We start from the raw sequence: 27,132 nt of genomic DNA on the forward strand, positions 1-27,132 counted from the left end.
AGTTGTGACCATAGTTGGCTAATGATGCTTTTGGGAAACGCACCCCAGTTTGACTTTATTTGTCACACAGAAGTTCACACTGAGAATTAACAGAGGTTTATTTTCATAGTTTTAGTGAATTTCATTTGAAGGTTACCATTTTTTGAATAGTGTTTGCTTTAGTTGGTCACTAGGTCATTGTCTTTATAACATTGTTTTTTAAAGCACATTATCATAACAAAGAAAAATTCAGATATACAGATCTTTGAACATCACGAAACAAGCTACTAAAAAATCACAACACAAATAGCAAAAACTAAAGCAAATAGTTAGTATAAAAGAAAATAATAAGACAATTCATTTATTCATATTGCAGTGCATTTTGGGAGGCATGGATGACTTTTGATTGGTGCTCCCAGAATGTACTGCAGCATAAAGCATTTTGCTTATTTTGAGGTTCATTTGCTGATTCTTAATGAATGTGTGTGAACAGGTCATATGTGCAAAGTGTTTTGGGAAGCATCATATTACCAGATTAAAACATAACTTTAACGACAATATAAAATTAATTTAGCAATCACACATTTAGACTCTGGATGAGATCAGTGTATCAGGCCATTACACAACAATTATGTCATTGTTAATAACCAGCCAACACCACCTGATCATGTTTTCTTTTGGCTTTTTTGAGGCCAACTAAAGGAAACACTGACCACATTAATGGTGACTTTAAACAAACCATTCAACATCTAAACCTCTGTTCTCAATAATAACTTTTTTGTTAGACATATGACAGAAATGAAGTCAAAGCGGTTAGTAATGTGTGAAGCTGGTGCTGCTGTTTGTTTAAAAAAAAAAAAAGTGTTGTTTTTATTGTGAATATAGCCTACACAAATATAATAAATATTTAGAATAGTTTTGAAAAATGTCTTACTCTTAAAATACCACAGAAGGGGTAGCCTATTGCTGAGTAAAGTTGTTTCCACATTTATAAGATACTGATATTCACAGTAGGGTGTTCAATTGCGTTGAGGTACAATTCATATTTCTTTATTAAATAACTTACAAAATAATTAGAAATCTTTCTGTGAGGAGTTATTTTACAAACAGCACGAGTGAATCTCCGCAAGCTCTCTGTCTTTAAATGACCACATCGCGTCTGCACTATAAGCGAGCTGCACACTGCACGGTTGAAACAGGAATTGTCACAGTTTACATCGTCACTAAAGTTTATAATTTGCATTTCTTTTCAAGTTTGGCCAGTATTTAAACCATTCAGCACTTCTGCGCTCTCCAGAGACGGTGTGCTCATGCTCACTCAATAATTGCCCTATTGTAAAAACTAAAGTACACAGCATGATCAAACATTTAATAACATTTTTTTGGGGAAAAAAGCTCCCCTCAATCGCTTAAAAAATAATAATAATAATAATAATAATAATCCTCCCTCCCACAAGAGTCACGTAAAAGGGAAATTCACCCCAATTTCAAAAAATGTGTGTAGTCTAAAATTAAGGAACTGTTTTTTTTTTCACAAAAAAAAACATTTATTGACTTTAAAATGTAAAAATACATTTAAAAATATCATACATTTCAATTTTTTATTTTTCAGTCTGTAAACATGTTTTATTTTGAATAAACCTAAAAATGTATAGATTTTATGTCATGGCTCTGGGCTGCTGCCTTTCCCTTCGCCACACGATGTCGCTGTTTTCCCTTCCCTGCACTACACTTCTCTGATTGTTGCACCTGCCTTGATTGTCACCTGTCTTCCCCAGCTGATAACACTTATGATTTGTCTTTATAATCTCCACACTTCCACTACCCTGGTGAGTCTGCATTGTTTCCTGTAACCTGTCTTCTGTATGGTTTGTTTCCTGTCTCTGTTTTCAAGTTTTATGTGAATCCTGCTCCTGCCCAGATCCAGTCGTGTGTGCCGTGTTGGCCGTTTGTTTGTTTGTTTATCTGTTTATTGTCAATTAAATACACTCTCCTGCATTTGGACCCAGACACTTTATCTTTACGTGACATTTTAACTATAAAATCTTTAGTTCCAGTACAGGGTATATGTCAAACATTACATGACAAACCAGTTTTCATGACTGCTGCTTGTCAGAGAAAGTGTTAACAGCATCATAAAATAACAGTGATATCTATTGATTTTATTTGGAGTTAAAAGCTAACTTAGAAAAGTGTTTTCAATATCATTTTTAATCTCAGTGAAAATAAAAATAGTGAACATTTATACAGTGGTGGCCAAAATGATTAGAACACTAGTATTTTCACCAGCTGAAATCTCACAGAAACCTCACTGGATTATTTCAAATTATAATGCGGTATGACGGTATTTATCTACAGTATGTATTTGTTCATTTTACAGTAATAATGCTGTGAAAACTACAGAATTTTGTTACAGTGTACATGTAAAAATTTTTGTTTTTTTGTCTGGACCTCTGCTTGGAAGAAAATATAGAGGCCTGTGTCAAATATTTCCTTATGTGTCATGATCGATAGGACTCTTATAATAGAATTTGATTAAAGAAACTCACACTTACAACTCAACACCTCTTAAAAAAAGCAGATCACAGATCATACATTTTGTCTATAAATTTTTTCTAACAGCTTCATAAATAGGAAGATTTTAATATATGAGGATTTTGAATGGATTTTTTTTAGCAGGCCATTAAATGACTTGAGACTCGATTCTGACTCGTGACCAAAGACTTAAGATACGACTCAGACTTCAGGTTAAAGACTTGTGAACATCTCTGCTATAATGTTACTCTTAATATTTTTATATTATTGTCTATATAGTACTATATGGTTTGAAGAACAAAAATAATGAACTAGTGTCAGGAATCATGTGATAAAGTGCATTTCAATTAGTTTCTTAGCTTGTGCTTGTTCTGGCAAGTTGAAATCTCCATAGTGCCAATCCTGGTGTATAGAAAAAGTAGTGCTCATACAAACACACAAACAAACACACTCTCACCCTAAAGATTAAACACAATCTCAGAGATCATTCATGTTCTTCACTCTCTGCAGGCTGAATAGCTGCAGTATTGGAGAGGAAGGCTGTGCTGCTCTGATTTCAGCTCTGAGATCAAACCCCTCACACCTGAGAGAACTGGATCTGAGATATAATAAACCAGGAGACTCAGGAGTGAAGCTGTTGTCTGCTCTACTGGAGGATCCACACTGTAAACTGGAGACACTATGGTGAGTGTTATTATATTATTGAACACAAAAACTGTGTGAAAATACTGCCAAAAAAAGAAAATTCTGTTGTCACTTTACTAATCTTTAAGTCATTTCAAAACAGTACGACTTTCTTCTGTGGAAAATAAAAATAGATATTTATTTTGAGACATGTTTACCAGAATAACAAATAATAGCCCGTACTGGGCAGAGCCTATAGACAGGGCTTACTTCTGTAGGCATAAATTCGACAACCTGCGTGAGAAATACAATTTATTATTTTCTTATGGCCTAAATATTAATTTATTCACTCACAGCTACCCCCATCTTTGGCACATGGCCTGTTTTATTGAGCTGACATATCAAAGTATGTGACCATGGAGAACTCTATAGATCATATATTTAAAACTTTTGTGAGTACATATTGTTGTTACAAAATGTAGTTGCATATTTCTTGTTACATGTGTACTTCCAGAAGTGAAAAAATTGTTGTTACCAATGTCCTGTTACACATTTGTACTTACAAATGCTATTCAGTGAGTTGTTACATGTGTGTAATTATACCAGTATTAGAGCTGTAGATACAATATACCAATGTGTACATACACTGTAGTTACATGCTACGTACACATCTAGTTACACATGTAAGTTCACAGGTATTAGGGACACTTAATATAAAATGGGACCAAATTAGTAACATTTAAAATAAAAAATTTAACTTTTTGATTTTAAATAAATAATTTACTCTATTACTCTTAATTTAGACAAATTATTTATTTAATCCACTTGAAATAATTAGTTAGTATTGCCATAACTTTAATAAGGAAAGAGAGGTATTCGTTTCCAACGTTTATTAACAGCTGCCATGTACATACAATTGGGTGCACTAAGTTTCTGTTAGCAATTTTAATGTTAATGTTGTAGACATTTTAACATTAAAAATTACATAATCGTTACAAATGACGTAAACGGGAGGAAGGCTTTGGGCGCAGTGTGTCAAATCCCACAAAAAGTCTTTGGAAAACCTCAAATGTTTTGCAGAGTTGTGGTGGAAACTGCAGGTTCGGAGCAAATGTCATTCCCGGAAGCAGGCAACATGCCCTGGCCAAATTTCCAAGATCAGTAAGCACTGGGTTTCCCTCAATGATGATGCCCACTGGTTCACGACAGACATATATCTGCACATGTTCAAATCCTCATGGACGCTGCTCTCCGTTTGTCCCTGTATGAGAATAAACAGAACAATAAGTTGCAACAGAGAACAATCTTCAAAAGGTGTGGTTTAGTAAAAGTTCTGAAAATGCCACTCTTACAGTTTATCATCAGATGATTACGACTCCTGCATTAATGTAAAACAAGGATTTTACTTTTGTGAAACTGCAGTAAAAAAAAAAAAAAAAAAAAAATTATTTTTTTATTTTTTTTAAATCAAGTCCACAAGCAACTGAAAGACAAAAATGGGACCCTGGTTCCTACACATACATTTGGGTGTTTGTAGGTGTGTTTTTGAACTTTTGACAGAGCCAGACTAGCCATTGCCAACCAATTACAGTATTTGTCTAAGACAAGCTAACCAATCCCCAACTCCAGCGCCGTACTATAACTCAGACAGACATAAGATTGATATCTGAGGAATAAGTGCTTTTCCCAAAAGAGTCAAACTATGCTTTTTAAACAATACTTACATAGTAGTCAGAGATGATTCTTGCCCACTGTTTCCCATGTATTGAATGAGGCATCTCAGAGTCACGTGTCTCTTCTTCACGAGGTACTTGGATCCTATAGTTGGTAGTGAATAAAGGAAAACTGAATATTGCAGGCAATATAACTACAAACAGGGTTTCCGCGGGGTCTTAAAAAGTCTTAAAAAGTCTAACATTTAAAAATCAAAATTTTAGGCCTTAAAAAGTCTTAAATTCGATGTTCTAGGTCTTAAATAATTTTACACAGGTCTTATTTTTCCGATGTCCATGTAACGCTACCTCTAAAGCTCATTTAAATTCTCTTTTTGTTGTTTCCGTGGTGTTGTAGTTCTTTATTCCATGGAATGTCTGGATACTGATTCTGATTGGCTGGCAGGTGTGCAGTAAAACCGTTTAATGCACAGGTAGTTCCAAGTCAGTTTAATCAAGAGAGAGAGAGAGAGAGAGAGAGAGAGAGAGAGAGAGAGAGAGAGAGAGAGACAGGTCGGAGATCGCATTGTGCTGCGCATATACATAAACTTCTTGTCAGCGTTTGCCTGCGATCCTTATTAAAATAGCATAGATACTAGATCGCTACATTATATGCATCAGCAACGGGGTGGTAAAGCTGCTGTTTTTGAATGAATTGTTGTTTGTAGAGAGAGACGCACAGCATGCAGGTACGCACGCACATTCACATACACACACACACGCAACTGTCATCTCTCTTGCCTTCACACTCTCTCTTGGTCGATCGATAATCTACTGAAACAAATGCTATATTTCATTCAAATAAATGTGATCTTACCGGACTATTTAATCTCTGAGTCTGATTTGAAGCGGCCAGAATGCTAGAGCTGCGTGTCATAACTGACGAAAATAACCGTCTTTTTTATCCATTCAGTCAAATTTTGCGCTGCAAATATCAATCCTAGTTTTAATTTGTCTATAACCATGGAATAAGCGGGATAATCAACGGCTTGCCGTGCGTTAAAGGATTTAAAATGCACTATTAGCCTCCACGTCGTGCATTTAAAATCCTTTAACGCACGGCAAACCGTTGATTATCCCTTACTTATTTCACAATTCCAAATATAATTTGCTGTATTTAAACTACAAATGAGACCAGCATGCAATAGCCAATCAGCTTTCTGTTATTGGCGCGAGTCTCTCTCGGATTGTACCGCAGAAGTAAAATGGATTTAACTTTTTAGCTATGGGGAAGTACAAGTTTAGCGATACTTAGCTTGAAAAAACTGAATATAGGGCTTGGCTAAGGCCAGTTGCTAACAACTAGATTTTTTTCTCCCTCTGTGGAAGTTACTGCGTCTTCAGAATCGCAGTAGCAGAAGAGTAGCAGAACACTTTTTCTGTATATAATGTTATCAATAATAATAAGAAGAAATATAGGTCGAGCTAGCTGACTGCCAGCCTTCGAAAGAAAGAAAGAAAGAAAGATTCATATTTCAATACATTCAACGTAAACAGAAATTGATAATGGATAGTGCATTTCTGGTCTATTTGTGACATACTTTAAAACAAATGAATGTAACAGCACTCTAAAGAAACACACTGAGGTAAACATTTAAAATGTATAGATTATTTATAACATGATATAGTTCAGTAATATACCAAGTGAGCTTTTTGCTGAAAATTCTCACAAATGTTACATTAATTTTAGCTCAATAAAAAAGTAGTTAGTCAAGTAGTTACTTACATATTAGACAATATGCAACATTAGCAGGAGCATTCTCCTAGCAATGTTTTGCTATACCGTAATTCAGCGTTTTGATCGAATCAGTTGAAATAACTCGCTCATGAAGTGACTTACCGCCACCTGCTGGTAGTTTAGTGTGTTTAAAAGTATGCCTCCACACCCAACATTTCTAATGTATATATTTATAAATCAATAAATGTATTTAAAACATTAATCTCACTTTTAATGCAGTGTAAATTATGTAATCTCACTGCTAACAGCCATTTAGAATTTATTGATAAATTCATAAAATAAATTTCAAAGGTAATGCATACATTTCAAAAGTAAAAAAAGTCCTTTATAAAGGTAAATCAAATATGCAGATTTAAGATGTAAAAGCTAATAGAGCACTGATGAAAATATTGCTTCAGAATTTTTTTTTTTTACATCAGATATTTCTAGTGGTACTTTTATGGGGATATTTTGTGTGGAATAGTATCTGCTGATATGAAAAGTTCACTGTGTATTGTAGTAATAAATTTAATTTATGACAGCCATGAAATTGTGTTTACTTTTTACATTAAACACATTAAATATTACATGTATGCATGTAATATAATATCTATTTCCATTACAGGTTCGGTCTTAAATTTCATATAAGGTGGTATTAAAAAGGTCTTAAAAAGTCTTAAATTTCACTTGTTCATATCTGCAGAAACCCTGTACAAACATACAATGTCATTATCAGTGTGGTTCTGTGATCTGTACTATACAGAACCACACTGTATTCTTTACTATACATCAGTGGTTCTCAATCCTGGTCCTGGGGGACCCCTGCTCTGCACATTATGCACGTCTCCCTTATTTAACACACCTGACTGAGATCATCACCTCGTCAGTTCAGTTCATGGGTCTCTCTCTCCTAATGAGCTGATGATCTCAGTCAGGTTTGTTATATAAGAGAGACATGTAAAATATGCAGAGCAGGGGGCCCCCAGGACCAGGACTGAGAACCAGTGCTATACTATACTGTAGTATACTATACAATCTATATGAGTACAAGGCAAGGCATGGCTGTGTCCAAAGGTCCCATGATGCAGTCTATAATGTTTTAGATTATCATTCTTTCCTGGTACAACAGCGCTGTATAATTTACAAGGCCATCCCATCTGTCATTAAAAATAGAAAGGGATGCAAATTTTGTTTTTTTTTCCCTTTTTTCCAACTCTCAATAACTGACTTTTGGGTACCTTAATTCCTCTAAATGGACAAACCTTTGAAACATTTACCTCAATTCCACCTTCTATAGAGCTTACCTACTCCATGAACTGCTCCTTCCAGTAGATCTGATGGTCTCCTAAAAAAGCAACTTAAATGAAAGAAGAGTTTAGGAAAATATAAGGATCAAGTTATTGCAATGCAAAATAAATATTTAATCTTTTTAATTGAACAAATGGTTTAAGACAATGTAAAATATTTCAAACAAATATATAAAAAGATGAAGTTTAAGAATTTGTGTGATGCATTGCAGAAAGAGGCGCCAAAAAATGCCCCCATCTTTTTCAATCATGCAGGGAACAACTGTGACAACAAACCTAGCAGCTAACGTAACTTTTAACTGACACAACGAGGATGAGAGACCATGTTACTGTTTTGCTAGCTAATTCGGAAAGAGGCAGAACATTTAAGACAAATGATTTGAGACATAATACCGATGCTAACATTATTAGACTCCATAAATAAACAAAATGACGATGCTTTTTTAAGTAACCAAACTAAGTAGAAACATAATTTGGCAATGCATCTCAAATATACCTATACTACGTTAACGTTAGCAATAGTTGTTAAGATTAATGTTAATTTCAAGACCTTCGGTAAACCCGCATTGCAACTTTATGCAATGTAAATAGTTACTTACATGTGTTGATCGTTGTATAAAGCTCTCAAAAACTCCACAGAAATCCGAAACTGGTCCGGTTCAGGTGACAACGAGCAACGATGTTGGTGTTCTGCATGTGGGCCGGTCGTGACGTTATACTTTAGATAATAACACTTAAATAGAGTTTTGTAGAAGCATTTTGGTAACACTTTCTATGAAGCCCCTATTTATAACACATTATAAGGGCATTTCTAAGGCATTATAATAAATGCATAATGCATTATAAGAAACCTTATAATATGTTATACCATCTCATGAATAATCATAACAACAATTATAATACATTATAATACTTGAGTTTTTGAGGTTATAACTCTTAAGATTATGATCATTTATAACACACAATGAACGGCATATTAAATCTTCTTAATTTATAATGGACTATATCATATTACATTTATTTTTTACATTATATTACGTTTTATTTTGATGGTCCCCTAAGTCTATTGACTATAAGCTTAAACTTTCGAACTACATGCCAACTAACACTCCTTAGAGTATTAGTAGGCTTAGGTTATGGATGGGCTAGGTAGAATGTTCATGTACTTGCAAAGTTACTTATAATATAACATAATAGTTTGTCTTTTGGGGAAACATCGAAATTTAGTGTTAGCATATATTCAGCATAATAATAATTACTGCTAGCTGACATGCAGTTGCAGAGTTACTTATCAAAATCTGTCTGAAGGGTACCATCAAAATCATCAAACTGTTCATATTACACATTTATCTAAACTGATACCTGATCTTAGGGTTCTTTGGGAAATATTATTATAATTACTTATAAGTGGTCTTTGTATGCTTTAAGTAAAGTGACATGAGAAACATGGCAAGATATGAGACTTATAATATGTTATAACTATGAGGAGGTAATCATTCTCTTAAAAGCTATAACCACAAAAAAGTAAAAATTATAATACATTAAAACTGTTCTTATGAATACTCATGAGATGATATAACATATTATAAGGTTTTTTATAATGCATTATGCATTCATTATAATGCCTTAAGAATACCCTTATAATGTATTATAAATACGGGCTTCATAGAAAGTGTTACCAGCATTTTATTGTGAAGGTCAGTAAAAAACAATTTTTTGATAGGGAATAAGTTACAAAAACAATCACACTTTTTACTTTTGCAAAACTTAAATGAATTCAAAAAGAAAAGGGAATCAATTTATTGGGAGAAATAATTTTTTTTTTTTAATAAATTCCTATGAACAACACCCTTGAATGCTTTTTACAGTGCAGGTCCTTTCCAAAAAATTAGCATATTGTGATAAAGTTCATTATTTTCTGTAATGTACTAATGAACATTACACTTTCATATATTTTAGATTCATTACACACATTTGAAAGTAGTTCAAGCGTTTTATTGTTTTAATATTGATGATTTTGGCATACAGCTCATGAAAACGTCTAGGTTACGAAGGTAACCCTCGTTCCCCGAAGGAGGGAACGGAGACGTTACATTGGGATCTCACTTGAGAGACCGATCACCTCTGAGCTTTATTAAAAAGGCCAATTGAAAATTGGCCTTTTTAATAAGGCTCAGAGGTGATCGGTCTCTCAAGCGACATCCCAATGTAACGTCGAAGTGATTCGACTGAAGGGGTAACCCCAAATTCCTATCTCAAAAAATTAGCATATTTCATCTGACCAATAAAATAAAATTTTATGTTTTATCAAGGGCAGGGTCAATGCAGCTAGCTATCAGGAGATTTTGGAGCACTTCATGCTTCCATCTGCTGAAAAGCTTTATGGAGATGAAGATTTCATTTTTCAGCTCGACCTGGCACCTGCTCACAGTGACAAAACCACTGGTAAATGGTTTACTGACCATGGTATTACTGTGCTCAACTCTCCTGACCTGAACCCCATGGAGAATCTGTGGGATATTGTGAAGAGAAAGTTGAGAGACGCAAGACCCAACACTCTGGATGAGCTTAAGGCCGCTATCGAAGCATCCTGGGCCTCCATAACACCTCAGCAGTGCCACAGGATGATTGCCTCCATGCCACGCCGCATTGAAGCAGTCATTTCTGTAAAAGGATTCCCGACCAAGTATTGAGTGCGTAACTGAACATAATTATTTGAAGGTTGACTTTTTTTGTATTAAAAACACTGTTCTTTTATTGGTCGGATGAAATATGCTAATTTTTTTAGATTTTTGGGGGTTTTCATGAGCTTTATGCCAAAATCATCAATATTAAAACAGTAAAAGGTTAGAATTACTTCAGTTGTGTTGTAATGAATCTAAAATATATGAAAGTCTAATGTTTATCAGTACATTACAGAAAAGAATGAACTTCATCACAATATGCTAATTTATTGAAAAGGACCTGCATTATATTAATATGCTCTTGTCTCAAATAATGCCTTTTACCTTTTCTGTTTTGTCTGTTTTCCAAGTTGTTGTTATATAATCAACAAAGAAACAACATTTTACTTGTTTGTAATTTCCAAGCGTGCCGTAGGTGTCCTGAAAAGTGAAGCCAAAAGTTTTCGATCGCCCCCCGGTGGCTGGCTGCAGTATAGGTCATAAACCCCGCCCTCCCCATGTAATCTAATGGGACGTGAGCCAAACTAAATAATCGAATTACACTGCAAATAATTTTTTTCCAAAGGTGATTTCCATCGTGTGAGGTAGTTCTTATAATGCTGATTCATGCTCAGGTGTTCGTTTTTCTAATAAGTTTGCTTTTAAGTAGTGATTTGATGCTATAAAAACGGGGTGTGGTGTCATGATTGTGATCGTGCGATTGGGTCTGCGGGAGTTTGGGCGGGACTTTGACACCGCGGCTCCGCCTCACGACACTACTGCGCATGCTCTGGCTCCAAACGAACCTTTACTGCGCATGCTCTGGCTCCAAATGACGTAACTTCCCCCAAGATGGTAGCGGCCATATTGAGCTGTTTTGGCTTCACTTTTCTATAGTGGAAAGAAGCGGAAACGCGTTGTCCATCTTTTTTACAGTCTATGGTAATTTCAGACCGCTGACTCTGCAATATAATATGCGCAACATAGCGCCAGCTAGAGTTTCTGTTCTCAATCTCTGGTATATTTAAGCTATTTTCTCAATTTACTCAGTCATTTCCCTCGAATCACTACTTCATGGTAAATTATGACAGCATTTGACAGCATTTATATCCAAATGCACATTTTCCCAAGATTAAATTAAACGATTCTGTGTCCGGATGATGCATATGTATATCCCTGGGCACATTATGCAACGTACATTTACACTGTAAAATGAATAATGCACAGCAAGTAGAAAATACAATATTACTTTAATAATTATAACAACATTAACAATCGCGAAAAAAACTGATGTAATAATTATAACAACATTAACAATCGCGAAAAAAACTGATGTTAAGAGTCATAATGCACAGCCAGCACCAAATAGACAGAACGGCAAAACTCAAAACTGTACTGTATTATAAGTGCTATCATTCATAATTAAATAAACATAGTCTTTGTGATGACCAGAAGCTGACACAAAGTTTTTGAAAAAATGTTTGCTATTTTTAGAGTAAAACACCAGTATAAAGCATAGTATCATAGTATCTATTTTGTAAAAATAGACTTAGATTCCTGAATTTACGCTGCTGTCAGCCGAAAAACTTTTACCCTGCAAGTGCCAATCCGGAAGCCGGAAACACGGAAGTGTGAAAAAGGCTAATTACTTATGTTTAATGCTGATTTGCGGAGGTCCCAAGATGGCGGAGTGAGAGGTGGTTTTTCAGCAGGCTCTGAATTAAAACATTAAATTTAGCCAAGTTATTGATCCAGTTTGAATGTAATAGCCCTATTATATTTCCTAACAATGATGTCGGATCATGACTACAACCTGACTGCTCTTCATGAAGCTTGTGATGAGGACATGATAGAAGAGATTGAAGTTGATCAGGTTAAATCCACTGAGGTTAAGGCCATGTCCAAAGAAGATAAGGTTAACTGGGACCACACACCGATTAAAAATAAAAATGCTAAAAGAAGCAAGGTACACGATGACCATGCCAAAAAAGACAAGGTACGAGACGACCATGCCAAAGAAGACACGGTGAACGCTGTACTCCAGGCGATACAGGAGCTAACCCAAAAAATGGATGACCAAACTCAGCGATTTATACGCTTCGAGAAGCAGATTAATGCCAATTCATCAGCCATCGACAAAAACAAAAAAGACATATCAGAGCTTCAATCTCAAGTAGTTCATCTTAAAAAAGAGAATGCAATTCTGAAAAGCGCGTGTGAAGAGCATGCTCGCTATAAGAGAAGGTGGAATCTGAGGTTGACCGGCTTGCCAGAAAAAGATGACGAAAATACCCGGGAGACGGTCATTGGTATTTTGACCCGGATTATCCCTGTGTCGGTGGAGAGGCTGCGCGACACAGTGGACACCGTGCACCGGCTTGGTAAGAGAGAGAGCGCCGCGACCTCAAACAACGTTCCCAGAGTTGTCATCATTCAGTTTGGAATGCGCACGATTCGGGATCTGGAAGTCTGGAAAAAATCTAAGGATGCTAGGGTCTGCAAAGATCTTCACATCAGCTTTAAGGAAGATTTTTCCAAGGAGGACAGACTCGCCTGTGCCAAACTGTGGCCGTTGGTCCAGGAGGCCCGAAAGAGGGGAAAGCGTGCGTACCTGAAGGAGGGCTATGCGCTGATTGACAACAAGAGAGTGGACCCAGATTGACTTTTCTTTTTGCACTATTGTTATTGTTCTTAAGGTATGGTATTACCTGCATTTTTACAGGGCTATTGCAATCCACCACGAAGTTTTGTGGCTAGTAAGGTTACTCATTCCTGCGCATCTTTTCTGTTAACTTTACTGTTATATCTTTGCATTTATAGTGTCTTTGTTTTATGTTATCTTTGTTATCGTTAAATGTGAGGGGACTTAAAAATAATGTCAAACGTAAGGCAACATTTCTCTATTGTAAGGAACAGAAAGTAAATTGTTGTTTTTTGCAAGAAACACATTCTGAAATTGAGGACACACGTTTTTGGAAACTTCAGTGGGGGGACTCTGCCTACTTCAGCCATGGGACATCTCATTCAGCTGGGGTTATGATTTTGTTTTACAGGTTTCAAGGCTCAATTGTTGACCATAAAAGTGATAAAAATGGTCATTGGTTAATGGTGACTGTGGAGATTGGCGGTGTTAAATTCATCTTGGTGTGTGTATACGGTTACAATAGTAAAGCCCTTAACAAACTATTTTATGATGACCTATGTGTTAAGATTAACCAATGGAAGGTGACATATTCAACGGATGAGGTTATCATAGGGGGGGATTTTAATTTGGTCCCAGACAACTCAGTTGACCGTCTTCCCTCTAGAGGGCACCATCACACCTTTGATGATATTTACAACAACCTGGTTTCAAATACAAATTTGATTGACTGCTGGAGGTTAAAAAATTCCGGTGTTAGACAATACACATGGTTCAATGCATCTAATAATGGACAATGCTCCAGGTTGGACTACTGGCTTATTCCTTTTAACTGGTTTAATAATATATCTAAATGTGAAATCTCTACAGCTCCCCTAACAGACCATTGCTCAGTGACTCTGATCCTTAACTTAAATAATAATAATAAGCGACCTCAAAACACAATTTGGAAATTCAATAGTAATCTTTTGCTTAACAAAGACTTTTGTGATGAAGTTAAAAATCTCATTGTTGATGTGACATCTTTGGATTCTTCACCATTAAATAAATGGGAGTGGTTTAAATTCAAAGTTAAAGAAACAGCTAGTAAAATGGGAAAATACTCTTCTAATAAAATGCGGGATAAACAAAAGGAAATTGTTACTAATATTAACATTCTATGCTCCAAAGCTGTGTTGTCTAGTGAGGAAAAAGCCCAATTAGAAAATCTCAAAAATCAACTAGATAATTTATTTTTAGACAAAGCTCGGGGTGCTTTTATTCGCTCAAGGGCTCGTTGGATCGAGGAGGGCGAGAAAAATTCTTCCTACTTTTTTAATCTTGAGAAACAAAGGCAAACGAAAAAGAAAATTTCTAAATTAAGTATTAATGGTGCTGTTACAGATGATTTAAATCTAATTAACAAGGCAATTAGAGACTTTTATAGTAACTTATATTGTTCAAGATACTCTGAGGCTAATTGTAAATCTTTTTTTCAATCCATTCAAGGGTGGGTTGAGGTAATTGAGGATGACTTTAAGCAAATTTTGGAGGATGATTTAATAATTGAAGAGCTGGATGAAGCCATTTATCAAATGGCCAAGGGTAAATCACCTGGCTTGGACGGTTTAACTGTCGATTTTTTTGTCTTCTTTTGGAAAGATATCCGTCAGCTTTTATTTGAAGCCCTTGGTGAATGTATCTCAAGACAAGAACTCTCTCCCACAATGAAGCGTGGTCTCATTACTTTGATCCCAAAGGCCGATAAAGATCCACTTTCTATTGAAAATTGGAGACCGATAACCCTTTTATGTACGGATTACAAATTACTAGCTCTTGTATATGCCAATCGCCTGAACAATGGCTTGACAAAGGTTATTAGTGAATGTCAATCAGCCTTTATAAAGGGAAGGAATATACATTTTCATTCAAGACTAATTCTTGATATGTTGGACTACAGTCATTTAATAGAAAATGAGAGTCTATTATTATTCCTTGATTTTTATAAAGCGTTTGACTCCCTAGAGCACTGTTTTATTGCAGAAACATTAAAATGTATGGGTTTTGGAGATAAATTTTGTAACATAATCAAAATGTTTTACTCAGATATATCTAGTTCGGTGTCTTTGGGATAGGAGATCACTCCTAGCTTCATGATGTCTAGAGGAATTCGCCAAGGGTGTCCCATATCTCCTAAACTATTCATTTTAACTACCCAGATGCTCACTTTGGCTATTGTTAATGATTCAAATCTGCATGGCATTAAGATTTGTGAAAAGGAATTTAAGATTAGCCAATTTGCTGACGACACTGTCATTTTTTTAAAAGATAAAAGTATGGTTGACACTGCACTAAACATAATTAATGCCTTTTCGGATGCCTCGGGTTTGTCTCTCAATATTAAGAAATGTGTATTGTTGCCTATCCACTCTTGTCCAGAGAGCTCTATTGCCTCGATTAATGTCCAGACGGAGGTTAAATATTTAGGTTTAACAATATCTAAGGATAATCGGAGGATGGAGGAGGTTAACATTGAGAAACGGGTCGTTGATATGAAAAAATCTCTGAGTCACTGGCTGACCAGAGATTAGGGATGGCGAAAACTAAAAAATTTCTTGACCGACCACCGAGCCTCATTAGCCGGTTGAAACCGGTTAACAGATTAGTTTAAAATATGGTACGCTATTTGAAATAACAGCCATTTCCAGCCGCGCCTGCAATTTCGCAACTCTGTCGCATCTGGCCGCGATCACACCGAACGCGTCTTTTAGTTCTAAAAACGCGAGGCGCACAGCACTGCCTTTTTTTTTGTGACTTTTAATAAAAGAGCGTGCTGCGTTTTTTTTATGTTGCTAAGCAACGACCAAAACAGCTGTCCTGTCAGTCAAATCAAAGGATTATAGCGCGAGCGCTCTAAAATCTTAGTTTTATGCTGTTAAGTAAACTGTCATATTAGCAGAAACCCTAAATAATACAGCTCCGGGTTACCCACGATATACACAAAATGTTTCTCCTCTATTTCTTGCAGTCTCCGGACTTTTTAAGCAACCGTAAAATTCCGTCACCACAACAGAAGGCCCGCCTCTCCATTCATTCGATTGGAAAAGAACGCGAATGACGTTGGGCGTTTTTCCGCTCAGAGTTGATTTTTTTTTTCAACTTCACGCGCTCAGAGCGCTCCTGCAAAAACGCGAGGCGCAGCAGGCGGTGAAAACGCGAGGCGCCTGGGACGCATAAGCAGCGCGGAGAACGCTCACTGCCAACAGAAAACCATTCAAAAGAGGCGCCTCCATCTGCAAAAACGCGTTCGGTGTGATCGCGGCCTCTCTCTGCCGCTCTGCCTCCCGCACACACACACACACACACACACACACACACACACACACACACACACACACTGCCACTCACGTCACTTTTTTAAAATACAGCGCGAAACATGAGTCCCGCAAACGCGGCGCCGAAGAGCTTGTTGTATGTAATCGTAGGACAAAATGGCTCCTTAGTTTCAAATGGTTTGGGTACAAGGTGATCGCTTTGAAAATAAAGGCGTTTGTCTAGGTTAGAAGCTCATTTGAAACATTGCCACGGCTCATTTAAGAAAATGACAGCTCCGAAGAGACGCCGCTTTAGTTGAGGTAGTGCTAACCATATTAAAGAAAGATGATGATCATCATCACCTTATCGGTTACCACTGAAATGTAGATGTAATGTATTTCCAAATCTAAGCCCATCTTATGCGGAATGTTGCCTAATAGACTGCAACATGATAAAACCAATGGATAAAACAGGCACCTTCAGAATGCGTAAAAGACGCACTGGCACTTTTTTTTTTTAACCGACTACCGACAACTTTGACCGGTTAACGTTGATACGGTCAACCACCGGTCAAACGGTCATCGGTTAACATCCCTACCAGAGATCTCACAATATTTGGAAGAGTTATTCTATCGAAAGCTGAAGGTGTGTCTAAGTTAGTATATCCTTGTCACTCTGTGTTTATTTCCGACCGTAATATTAGAAAGGCCAACTCAGTCATTTTTCAGTTTCTGTGGAGAAATAAAACGCATTATTTAAAAAGGTCCCAGTTAGTTAAAAAGTATAAAAATGGTGGATTAAAAGCCTTAGATTTTGAAGCCTTGATAGGCTCATTTAGAATTAATTGGTTAAGAACTTTTTTTGCTTGTTCTAACTCTATGTGGTTTCACATACCTAGGGCTATTTTTGGAAAGCTTGGTGGTATGGATTTTTTACTCAGATGTGATTTCGATATTAGTAAGATTCCACTTGCACTGTCTAAATTTCATAGGCAAATACTACACTTTTGGAAAATGATATTCACACATAATTTTACTCCACACAGTTCGGTTCTGTGGAATAATAGAACAATTCTTATAAACAGAAAATCTGTCTTTAAAGCTGAATGGTTTGAAAAGGGTATTCTCTTTGTAACTGACCTGATGGATTGTAAAGGTGTTTTACTGGATCACACCAGTTTTGTTGAACGTTCTAACATAAGCTGTACTCACAGAGAATATCTAAAAATTTGTAAAGCTATTCCTGTAGCCTTGATTCACTTAATCCAAAATACTTTGACTTACTCTGATGTCACTCCAGTATTGCCGAATTTATCAGTTGGTCATCACAATTTACTAGATAAAAATTTCAAGAACAGGGTTGCTACAGATGCTTTTAAATCTAAATTGTTTCATGATTATATTAAATACAATGTACCAGCAAACCTTTCTGACACGCTGGATAAAGCCTTCTCTAAATATGTTCAATGGCCAATTCCGCCTAAAGTCAAAGAAACTCATTTCAAAATTTGTCATAAGATTTATCCTGTTTCCAATTTTCTTCACAAGCGATTTAAATTTGACAAGGTGGGTTGTGCTTTTTGTGGTTTTACTGATGAATCTTTAGATCACTTATTTTTTTCCTGCTCCTTTTCATGCCGATTCTGGAGTGCGGTCAGAGACTGGCTGACTACAAAAATGTCAAACATCCCTGTATTTAACATCAACTCTATATTGTTTTATGTTGATGGTTTAGATAATGCAATATCAGACATTGTGAATATTGTTATCCTTCTTGCTAAGTATCATATACATTGTTGTAAGTGGAGAGATTCTACCCCCTGCTTTGAACATTTCTTCAACGAATTTAAACTATTTTACTCCTCACTGAGATTACTTAAAAATTGTCGTGCCCAGAAAATATCATCGGACATGTATAAGTTTCTTGTGTTGTAATTTTTATTTTATTTATTTACTTATTTTGTTTTGCCTTACATGTAAGATGGATCCCCTTACGGTTTGATGTTGACTGTTATTGTACTTGGTAGGATACTATGCTGTTACCTCTACGAGATTTTGTATCTAAGTTTAATAATAAAAAAAAAAAAAAAAAAATAATGCTGATTTGCCTTCTTCTTCTTAAAGTTTATTTGGCGGTTTACACATCAACTGATAAGTGTTTTACTGCCACCTGCTGGACTGGAGTGGGGAACAAAAGTTTAACGCTGATTGGCCAATACAGTAAAACTCCTTTCACCAATCAGAAACCTTTCGGCTCCTATTGCTCCAGGCTGCAGTTACCCCTGTCTCATTTTCTTCTGCGCTGCTTACGCTGGATTAAAGCCACAGTGCATTGTTCTTCACAGAATTGACCTGATTAACATGAAAAATAACAATTTCACCATAAAATTATTTAAGTAAGTTTCGTGTTTCACAATCACATGCTATAAGGCTAACCAGCATGGGGCAAATGCACATAAATACTTTAGCTAATGGTTTATTTTTTATTATTATTATTATTTTTTTTTTATACTTTAATACTTGTTCAAAACTGTCACTTTAGCTAAGTTATACTATTTTCTGCTTATTTTGTTAATTAAATAATAAATATAGGCTACTGTCATTAAAATATGTTAAATAAAACATTTAAAACAGAGACAAAATCATTTTAAAAAGAGAAGATTCTGAAAGCATTGAAGTAGATCCCATAATAATTTAATATGGATTTACAGTAGTAACAACAAATGATATGTTTTATATGTTTAATATGTTTTTAAATCTGATTGTTTCATTATAAACATGGTGATGATCTCTAAGGTACACATCCAACATAATATATGATATTTACCATCTGAGTCATGTCAACAAATGGAAAAGTCAGTCATCTATTCATTATTTTGTAAATTATTGTGCCTTTAGCCCCAACAGCAGGGCGATTTTTACCACAAAATACCATACTTTTATATATTCTTTTCGTTATTGAAAAACTGTGGCTTTAATTGTCTTAAACCAAAATGGGAATCATTAAGACGACCTTTGTCTCAAAATATATTCAATAATTTTAGCGATTCTCATTTGCTTCTTAAATCTACAACATAAAAAAAAAATCAAATATGAGTTTGCACAGAATCAACTACATGAAAACACATCACTGCGGGGAGTTATTGGCCAAACTTAAAATACCTGTTTAAATTATTAAAACTAGAGATATTTATTAACTAGATGATTTTTTTTGATTTTTTTTATCTTGTGCAGCATGTTATATTCACGTGTGGGGAACACAGCCACATCACAGCATGCTGCTCATATCATAAATCAAAGCACATGACAGACAGTTTGTGAAAAGGTACAGCTACTTTATGCAGGCTGTGTGCATTCTACTGTGGACTGACTGTTTTGAAACTTATATGGTAGTTACATAGCCCCTAGTCCTCAGTTATCATGAAAAAAGCCAGGAAATTTCAGTTGACAATATGGGACCTTTAAGTGAACTTTTCAAAACCACAAGAAAATGATAGTTTTGCTATAATGTCACTCTTGTTTTAACTTTTTTAACATTTTCACCTAAAAAAGTTGAGCATCACAATCAGGAATCATGTGGGTAGAGTGCATTTAAATGAATGTTTTAGCTGATGGCAAGTCAAAAAATCTCTCTAGCACTGATCCTGCTGTATAGTAAAAGTAGTGCTCACACAAACACACTCTCACCCTAAAGATTAAACACAATCTCAGAGATCATTCATGTTCTTCACTCTCTACAGGCTGATTAACTGCAGTATTGGAGAGGAAGGCTGTGCTGCTCTGATTTCAGCTCTGAGATCAAACTCCTCACACCTGAGACAACTGGATCTGGGATGTAATATACCAGTAGAGACAGGAGAGAAGCTGCGCTCTGCTCTACAGAACGACCCACACTGTAAACTGAAGAAACTACGGTAAGTTTTTGAGTCAATGCTTTCATTAATTATCTTCTATTAAAGCAGATCTTAGTGTATTTAATCTTTCTCTTTATTGTACAGTATTTGACAGTGGAAACTCAACAAGCTCCGAACAAGTGAATCAAAACAACACGTCCTGAACAAGACTGTCACCTGGACAAATGCAGACACTGATCCAGCAGTTTCATATCTGAAGGAGTTTTGTTTTTAATTTTCATTCAGCCTAGATTTTTTTTTTCCAGTTTCATGGGAACATTTTTTTTTATATATATATAAATAAGTATATTGGACATACTAACCATACCATAACATTTTTAGTGTGAAACTACAGTATATTTCAAGCTAATAATTGCATTACTTACACAGTGATTTCACAGTGGGACTTCTATTATATCTAACTTAATTTGATCTTTTTTTGATACTGGACGTTGTTAAGCGTGTGCAAGGTGGTTTGTTTTGCCGATCATATAGACACATGCACAGTAGCGATCTCTGAATATAATACTTATGCGCTGGTTTAAAGGGACAATATTGCATTGTGATGATATTCTAACCTGTGTATTAGTAGAGATGAATATTAATAAGTAATAATTGATAAATAATAATTTACACAAACGTGATGTGATGCTCTCTACACACATGCAAAATTTTACAATTTTAAAGTTTTAAATTGCATAACTTTAGAGCGTTTTAACAAATTGAATGGATTAAAAGCATAATATCTTTGTCAAGTATTATTTTCAGTGAGTGTATATATATATAACATATTAAAATGAAGCCATTTCATTCAGGTCATATTTATTGCTAAGTGGAAGCAAAAATGTCTTTTTATGTGTCATTTTAAAAATATGTCTCTGTCATTTTAATCCTAAAGTTACTATACAATATGTAAAATACTTGAAATACCAGTACACATTCAAGGGAAAATGGAAAAATAATAACAACACCAATAAATTTTTTTTTTTGTCAGATTCTTTTCAGAAAAAAATGAATGCATTTAATGATATTTTGAGGGGTAAGAGTTCCTTCTTTAATGACTATTAGTGATGTGCGAGTCAATGTATAAACAACCCGAACCTGACCGACGTTTTCAACTAACCCGCCCGCAACTCGGACCGCAGAAAAAGAGAGAAGATATTGTACCCGACCCGCTTCCTGACCCGCATGTTTAATATTTGGACTGACGCGGCTGCGGTGGAGATGAGTTCACTGTCAAACATCATTCGGCATTAATCGGGTCATTTTGTCAAAAGAAATGTTCTTGATTACAAGAAAAATACAGATTGAATACAGTTCTTGTTTTATTTTGTTTTATATGATCAAGAATTATTTTATTTCGATCTACAGTGTAATAAAAGTTAAGACAAAGATATATACATATATATATATAGACTACAGGCTAACTCCTTTTTTCTTAACTTTTAACTTCTTCTAAAAATGATCAAGAATATCAAATCAACTTATTAGGCTAGTTCAGGGGTTCTCAACCTTTTTTAGGCTGGGCCCCCCTCCTGCTTCGGTTAATTTTGCAAGGCCCCCCATACCTGACATTTCCTCTAAAGATGCTTATTTTTAAGCCTGTTTTATTAACCAAAACATTAGTTTTGCCCTCTGCTCAGTTCTAACATTTTAACACACACACACACACAAACACATTATATATATATATATATATATTTTAAAAACTTTTTTTCCTCTCTCCATGGAGGTTGACGAAACTAGTGTAATCTGTTAACAACGTGCATTATACCCGTCTTTTTAGACAAGAACCAGATAATGAGTGTTAGGTCAAGAAATGTTTTTAATACGCCGGAAGCTGTATTATGTGATCACAATTTAGTAAAAGCATGGTAAGTTAGCTCTATAAATAGTAATGATTTATTTTCAAACAACTAATACATTTTATAGAGAAGGTGAGCAAGGTATCAACGGAGCTTTTTGGAAACTCCAAATCAGTAAATCACTGCGTCGCAAAAAGATTCACGTTTCGAAGCGCTCCAATCGGATCGCGAATCATTTGATTCAGAACGTTCAACTTCAAAGCGCGTATGGGAAATTATTTGATTCAGATGACTTTAAAGGACGTATCACGAATAATTTGATTTATATCGGGACGTAGGAGCGGGTTCGCGGGACGTTTTATCCACACTGTGGATAAAAATAATTAAGCAGAGGCAGTAATGCATAGACCAGAGAAGGGGAAATCCCCCCGGTAAATCGCACCCTGTGTATATTGTATCCATTACAAAATATACATACAAATAAAAAATACAGCAAATACGTTCATAAACCCCACTGACACTCACAAGATCCTCCTCTATGGGTGGAAACTTGTGGGTGCGGTACTAAAAAATATGTCCCTTGCAGGACTCTAAAATGATTATGAGTGCGCATACGTCTACATTTGAAATAACGAACTTGATCGAATGTGAACGGCCCCTAATTTAATAATATTTTTTAAGTATTTGTTCGAAATAATTATTTGTAAAAAACACGCTATTTGTGCCTTTCCGGCATGGAGGCAATCAGCCTGTGGCACTGCTGAGGTGTTATGGAGGCCCAGGATGCTTCGATAGCGGCCTTAAGCTCATCCAGAGTGTTGGGTCTTGCGTCTCTCAACTTTCTCTTCACAATATCCCACAGATTCTCCATGGGGTTCAGGTCAGGAGAGTTGAGCACAGTAATACCATGGTCAGTAAACCATTTACCAGTGGTAAATGATAAACCTGCACCCTGCCCTTGATAAAACACAGTGGACCAACACCATCACTGACTGTGGGTACTTGACACTGGACTTCAGGCCTTTTGGCATTTCCCTCTCCCCAGTCTTCCTCCAGACTCTGGCACCTTGATTTCCGAATGACATGCAAAATTTGCTTTCATCCGAAAAAAGTACTTTGGGCCACTTATCAACAGTCCAGTGCTGCTTCTCGGTAGCCCAGGTCAGGCGCTTCTGCCGCTGTTTATGGTTCAAAAGTGGCTCGTTTAGAGAACCTTTTCATGATATGCAAATTTTTGAGATAGGAACTTTGGGTTTTCATGAGCTGTATGCCAAAATCATCAATATTAAAACAATAAAAGGCTTGAACTAATTCAGTTGTGTGTAATGAATCTAAAATATATGAAAGTCTAATGTTTATCAGTACATTACAGAAAATAATGAACTTTATCACAATATGCTAATTTTTTGAAAAGGACCTGTATATAAATTCAGGAATCACGAAAATGACAAAATAATGTTATTTAATATATAGCCCCTATTAATTGAATAGCTATAATAGTTGCATCAAATGAATAAGGAAATTATAGTGCCTTGAATTTATTAAGTAATGTTTAATTTTGTTCGTTTCGCTCTCTGGAAATGTAAAGAAAAATACCGTTTTTACTTGGAATTCGTTTTTTATCCCTGGTTTTAAACAAGCATTTACATGAGATAATTTATATGTTATTGCTTGAATAAACTTTTAAAAATAGTGCTAGAATTTTTTTAATTAAGGAAATTAAACAGACCTAGGCATTTGAAAGAAATGTGTCTAATAATTCCAAAAAAGAAAGAGAAGCATTGAACATAAAATATTCAAGACATTTATTAGGAAAACCATTTTCTTAACAATTAAGATGCTGCATGTGTTTCTAATCGAAGTGTGCGTCTCTCCTCCGACTTTCCCAACAAAAATCTCTCCCCCTCTCAGAAAATACATAAAACTGAAATTACTGAGCTATACGCGTTTAAAAGTAGCCTATTAAAATGGTACAATGGCATTGCTCAGTTCAACGTGTTGGAAATCTGGCATTTTGTCCGACTTCAGCATTTATTCAACAGTTAATAACGCTCAACATTCAAAAGGTAAATATTATTCAGCCAATAAAGTGTAGGTCTATGTATTTCATAGAAAATTGTGTATATCATATCATAGTTAACATTAGTTAATACACTAATTTAAACAAACAAAAACCTATTGTAATATATTACCCTGGAAACTATGTTTACAAAACCAAATATACATAGTAAATATAGTAATCGAAAACAAATTACAACTATATTTAGGAAGCAAAAGCCTCTTAACACAGTCACTAGCTGTTCTTAGGTTAAAGTAAATTAAAAGTTGTATTTATTAATTTTAAAGCATGAAGTGAACAAACAACAATGACCAGCTGTATTTTTATTGACTAATGCTAACAAAGCTTAAAAAATGCCGTAACAAATGTATTGTTCATAGTTAACGTTAGTTAATACATTAATTTAAACAAACAAAACCTATAGTAATATATTACCATGAAAACAATGTTTTGCTCGATCCAATAGTTAAAGACGTTACGTCTAGTTAATAAAACACCACAAAATAGAAAAATGAGTCAAGTGTTTAGTGACTTTCTGCTAAATGACAACCAATTTAACAAACAGACACAGATTTATTCACAAGAAAAAAATATTTAGTTTTGTTTTAAATTCAAGTAAACAAAAACATTTATTCATTTTGTAGCAGCAGTCCATTGAACAGAAGCCAGCAAACTCTGAATGAATGCAATAAACTTTCTATTTATTTTTTTATCTATATAACATAAAATAACAATTAGTAATATTTATAATAAGTAAAATAATGACACATTTAGGCCAGCATATTTAGATGTGCATTAACAGCCAAAAATTTAACAAAAGTAAAATTTACACATATCGGCAATATTGCCATAATAAACAAATTGTACACCTGTGACATTTTAAGATGACTTTCAGAATAAAAATATACACTTGCCCATAATTAAATTTCCAATTATACAAAAATATCCATGTGTATATATATAAATCTCCACAAATTAAACATCAAACAAAACAAACATTTTCGGGGGTTGCAAGGCAAATAAACAAATAAAAATATACAAAATGTTACCATTCCTAAAAGAAAAGAGACTCATACATGGTTTTACACAATTCACCAAGGGGTTGATTATCTTTGGATAAACATTTTAGAGACGCTATGTATTTTTTACATTCATTTTTAAAACAGTTTATAGAGGGCTTACTGTTATTCCATTTACATTTATGTATATGATATTTACCCATTGTAAGGATGATGTTTACCACCCATCTGCATAAATCAACACCTGAAACAAATTAAATGACGGGATATCATTACTAGTATCTGTTATAGATCCGTGCTGGTAAGACGAGACGTGATTTAAACTTAAATAATATGTACTTTTAATCTTGATCTTCATAAGAGAACTCAGGGAATATCCACACACGTACAAACAAAATCAATGACCGACAATAAACTGAACTCAAAGACAGACTTATAAAGCAAACTAATCAAGACACACAGGTGATACAGATAATGACTAAACAAGGATTAAGGATTATCTGTAGATATCCTTCCAAAACTTTAATGAAACTGGGCAACAAAAAAAATAAATGTTCAATGGTTTCAGGCATCTCTAAACAAAAAACACAGAGATCTACCTCAAAACAGAATCCTTTCCATAAGATTTGGGCAGCTGGGTAAACACTGTTGATAATTCTGAATTGCATATCCTTCATTTTAGGTAGAATTGGCCATTTAAGATAATTACAAAATGTATTTTTAAATACTTCATTATCCAAATGTTTTATTTTTGAAGGTGTATTGAAGTCTGAAAATAACTTGCTTTTTAATATATTCCCTATTACTTTGTTCTTACACTTTCTATCCTCAATATGTATTCCTCCAATCTTCAACTCAGGCAATTTAACTGATACATTTGAATAAGTGAGGGTATTTTGTATTAATTGTTTTAAAGAAGGAGGGATGGCTTTACAAAGCGTATTAAATTCTCTAAAGGAACATTTTATCTCAAATTTCTCCATAAATGAATTATGTTGAATAAATTGACCATCTTCATCTAATAAATCTACAACATATAACACCTTTTTTTCATACCACTCTTGTTTGAATCCTGTCTTTCTATTTATTGTAATAGTCCTATTGTTCCACAAGGTAGAGTTGTGTGCTGTAAAATTTTGGGTGAATATCATTTTCCAATAATACAAAATTTGTTTGTGGAATTTTGAAAAGCTTAATCGGCAATTTAGAAATCTCAAAGTCACATTTCAGCAAAAAATCTACCCCTCCGACTGTCTTGAATACACATTTTGGTATATGAAACCACATTGAATCAGGCTGTGTTAAATAAGTTTTAATCCATTTCAGTTTAAGTACTCCAACCAATGATTCAAATTCAGAGGCTTTCAGACCTCCATTTTTATATTCTTTAATCATTTGATGTTTTTTAACATAATGGGTTTTGTTTTTCCATATGAAACTAAACAAAATAGAGTTCACTTTTTTTATCAGTCGAGGGGAAATATAGAGGGAGTAACGGGTAAATTAGTTTAGATAGGCCTTCTGCTTTAGTCAAGAGAATTCTGCCCATTATAGACAGATCTCTCATAAGCCAATGATTTAGAGATTTTTCATACTGTCAATTCTCTCTTCTATGTTTACTAGTTCTCTTGTATGTATTTCTTTAGACATTATTAAACCCAAGTATTTCACTTCAGATTTAACAGGAATGGATTCTATAATTTCTTCATTACATGAATACAGAGGAAAGAGTTCACACTTTAAATTTAAGCATAGGCCTGATGCTCTGGATAAAAAACTGAAATAATGTTCAGGGCTTTCTTATCTTTTAAAAATATTACTGTGTCATCAGCAAATTGACTAATTCGATATTCATAATCAGAAATGGTTATTCCTTTTAATTGAG

General features: G+C 34.9%; 1 protein-coding gene across 1 annotated transcript in view; it reads left to right on the forward strand.

Moving 5' to 3' along the window:
- The window catches only part of LOC141338218 (NLR family CARD domain-containing protein 3-like), a 32,446-nt gene extending 11,097 nt beyond the window's left edge, over positions 1-21,349 (forward strand). The window contains exons 6-8 of the mRNA XM_073843764.1: positions 3,025-3,198; positions 20,212-20,385; positions 20,470-21,349. Of these exons, the coding sequence (XP_073699865.1) occupies positions 3,025-3,198; positions 20,212-20,385; positions 20,470-20,476 (355 nt within the window). The 3' untranslated portion in view covers positions 20,477-21,349. The remainder of the gene's footprint in view (positions 1-3,024; positions 3,199-20,211; positions 20,386-20,469) is intronic.
- The last annotated feature ends 5,783 nt before the right edge of the window (positions 21,350-27,132 follow it).

This window comes from Garra rufa, chromosome 7 (assembly GCF_049309525.1).
Source record: "Garra rufa chromosome 7, GarRuf1.0, whole genome shotgun sequence".
Lineage (NCBI taxonomy): Eukaryota > Metazoa > Chordata > Actinopteri > Cypriniformes > Cyprinidae > Garra > Garra rufa.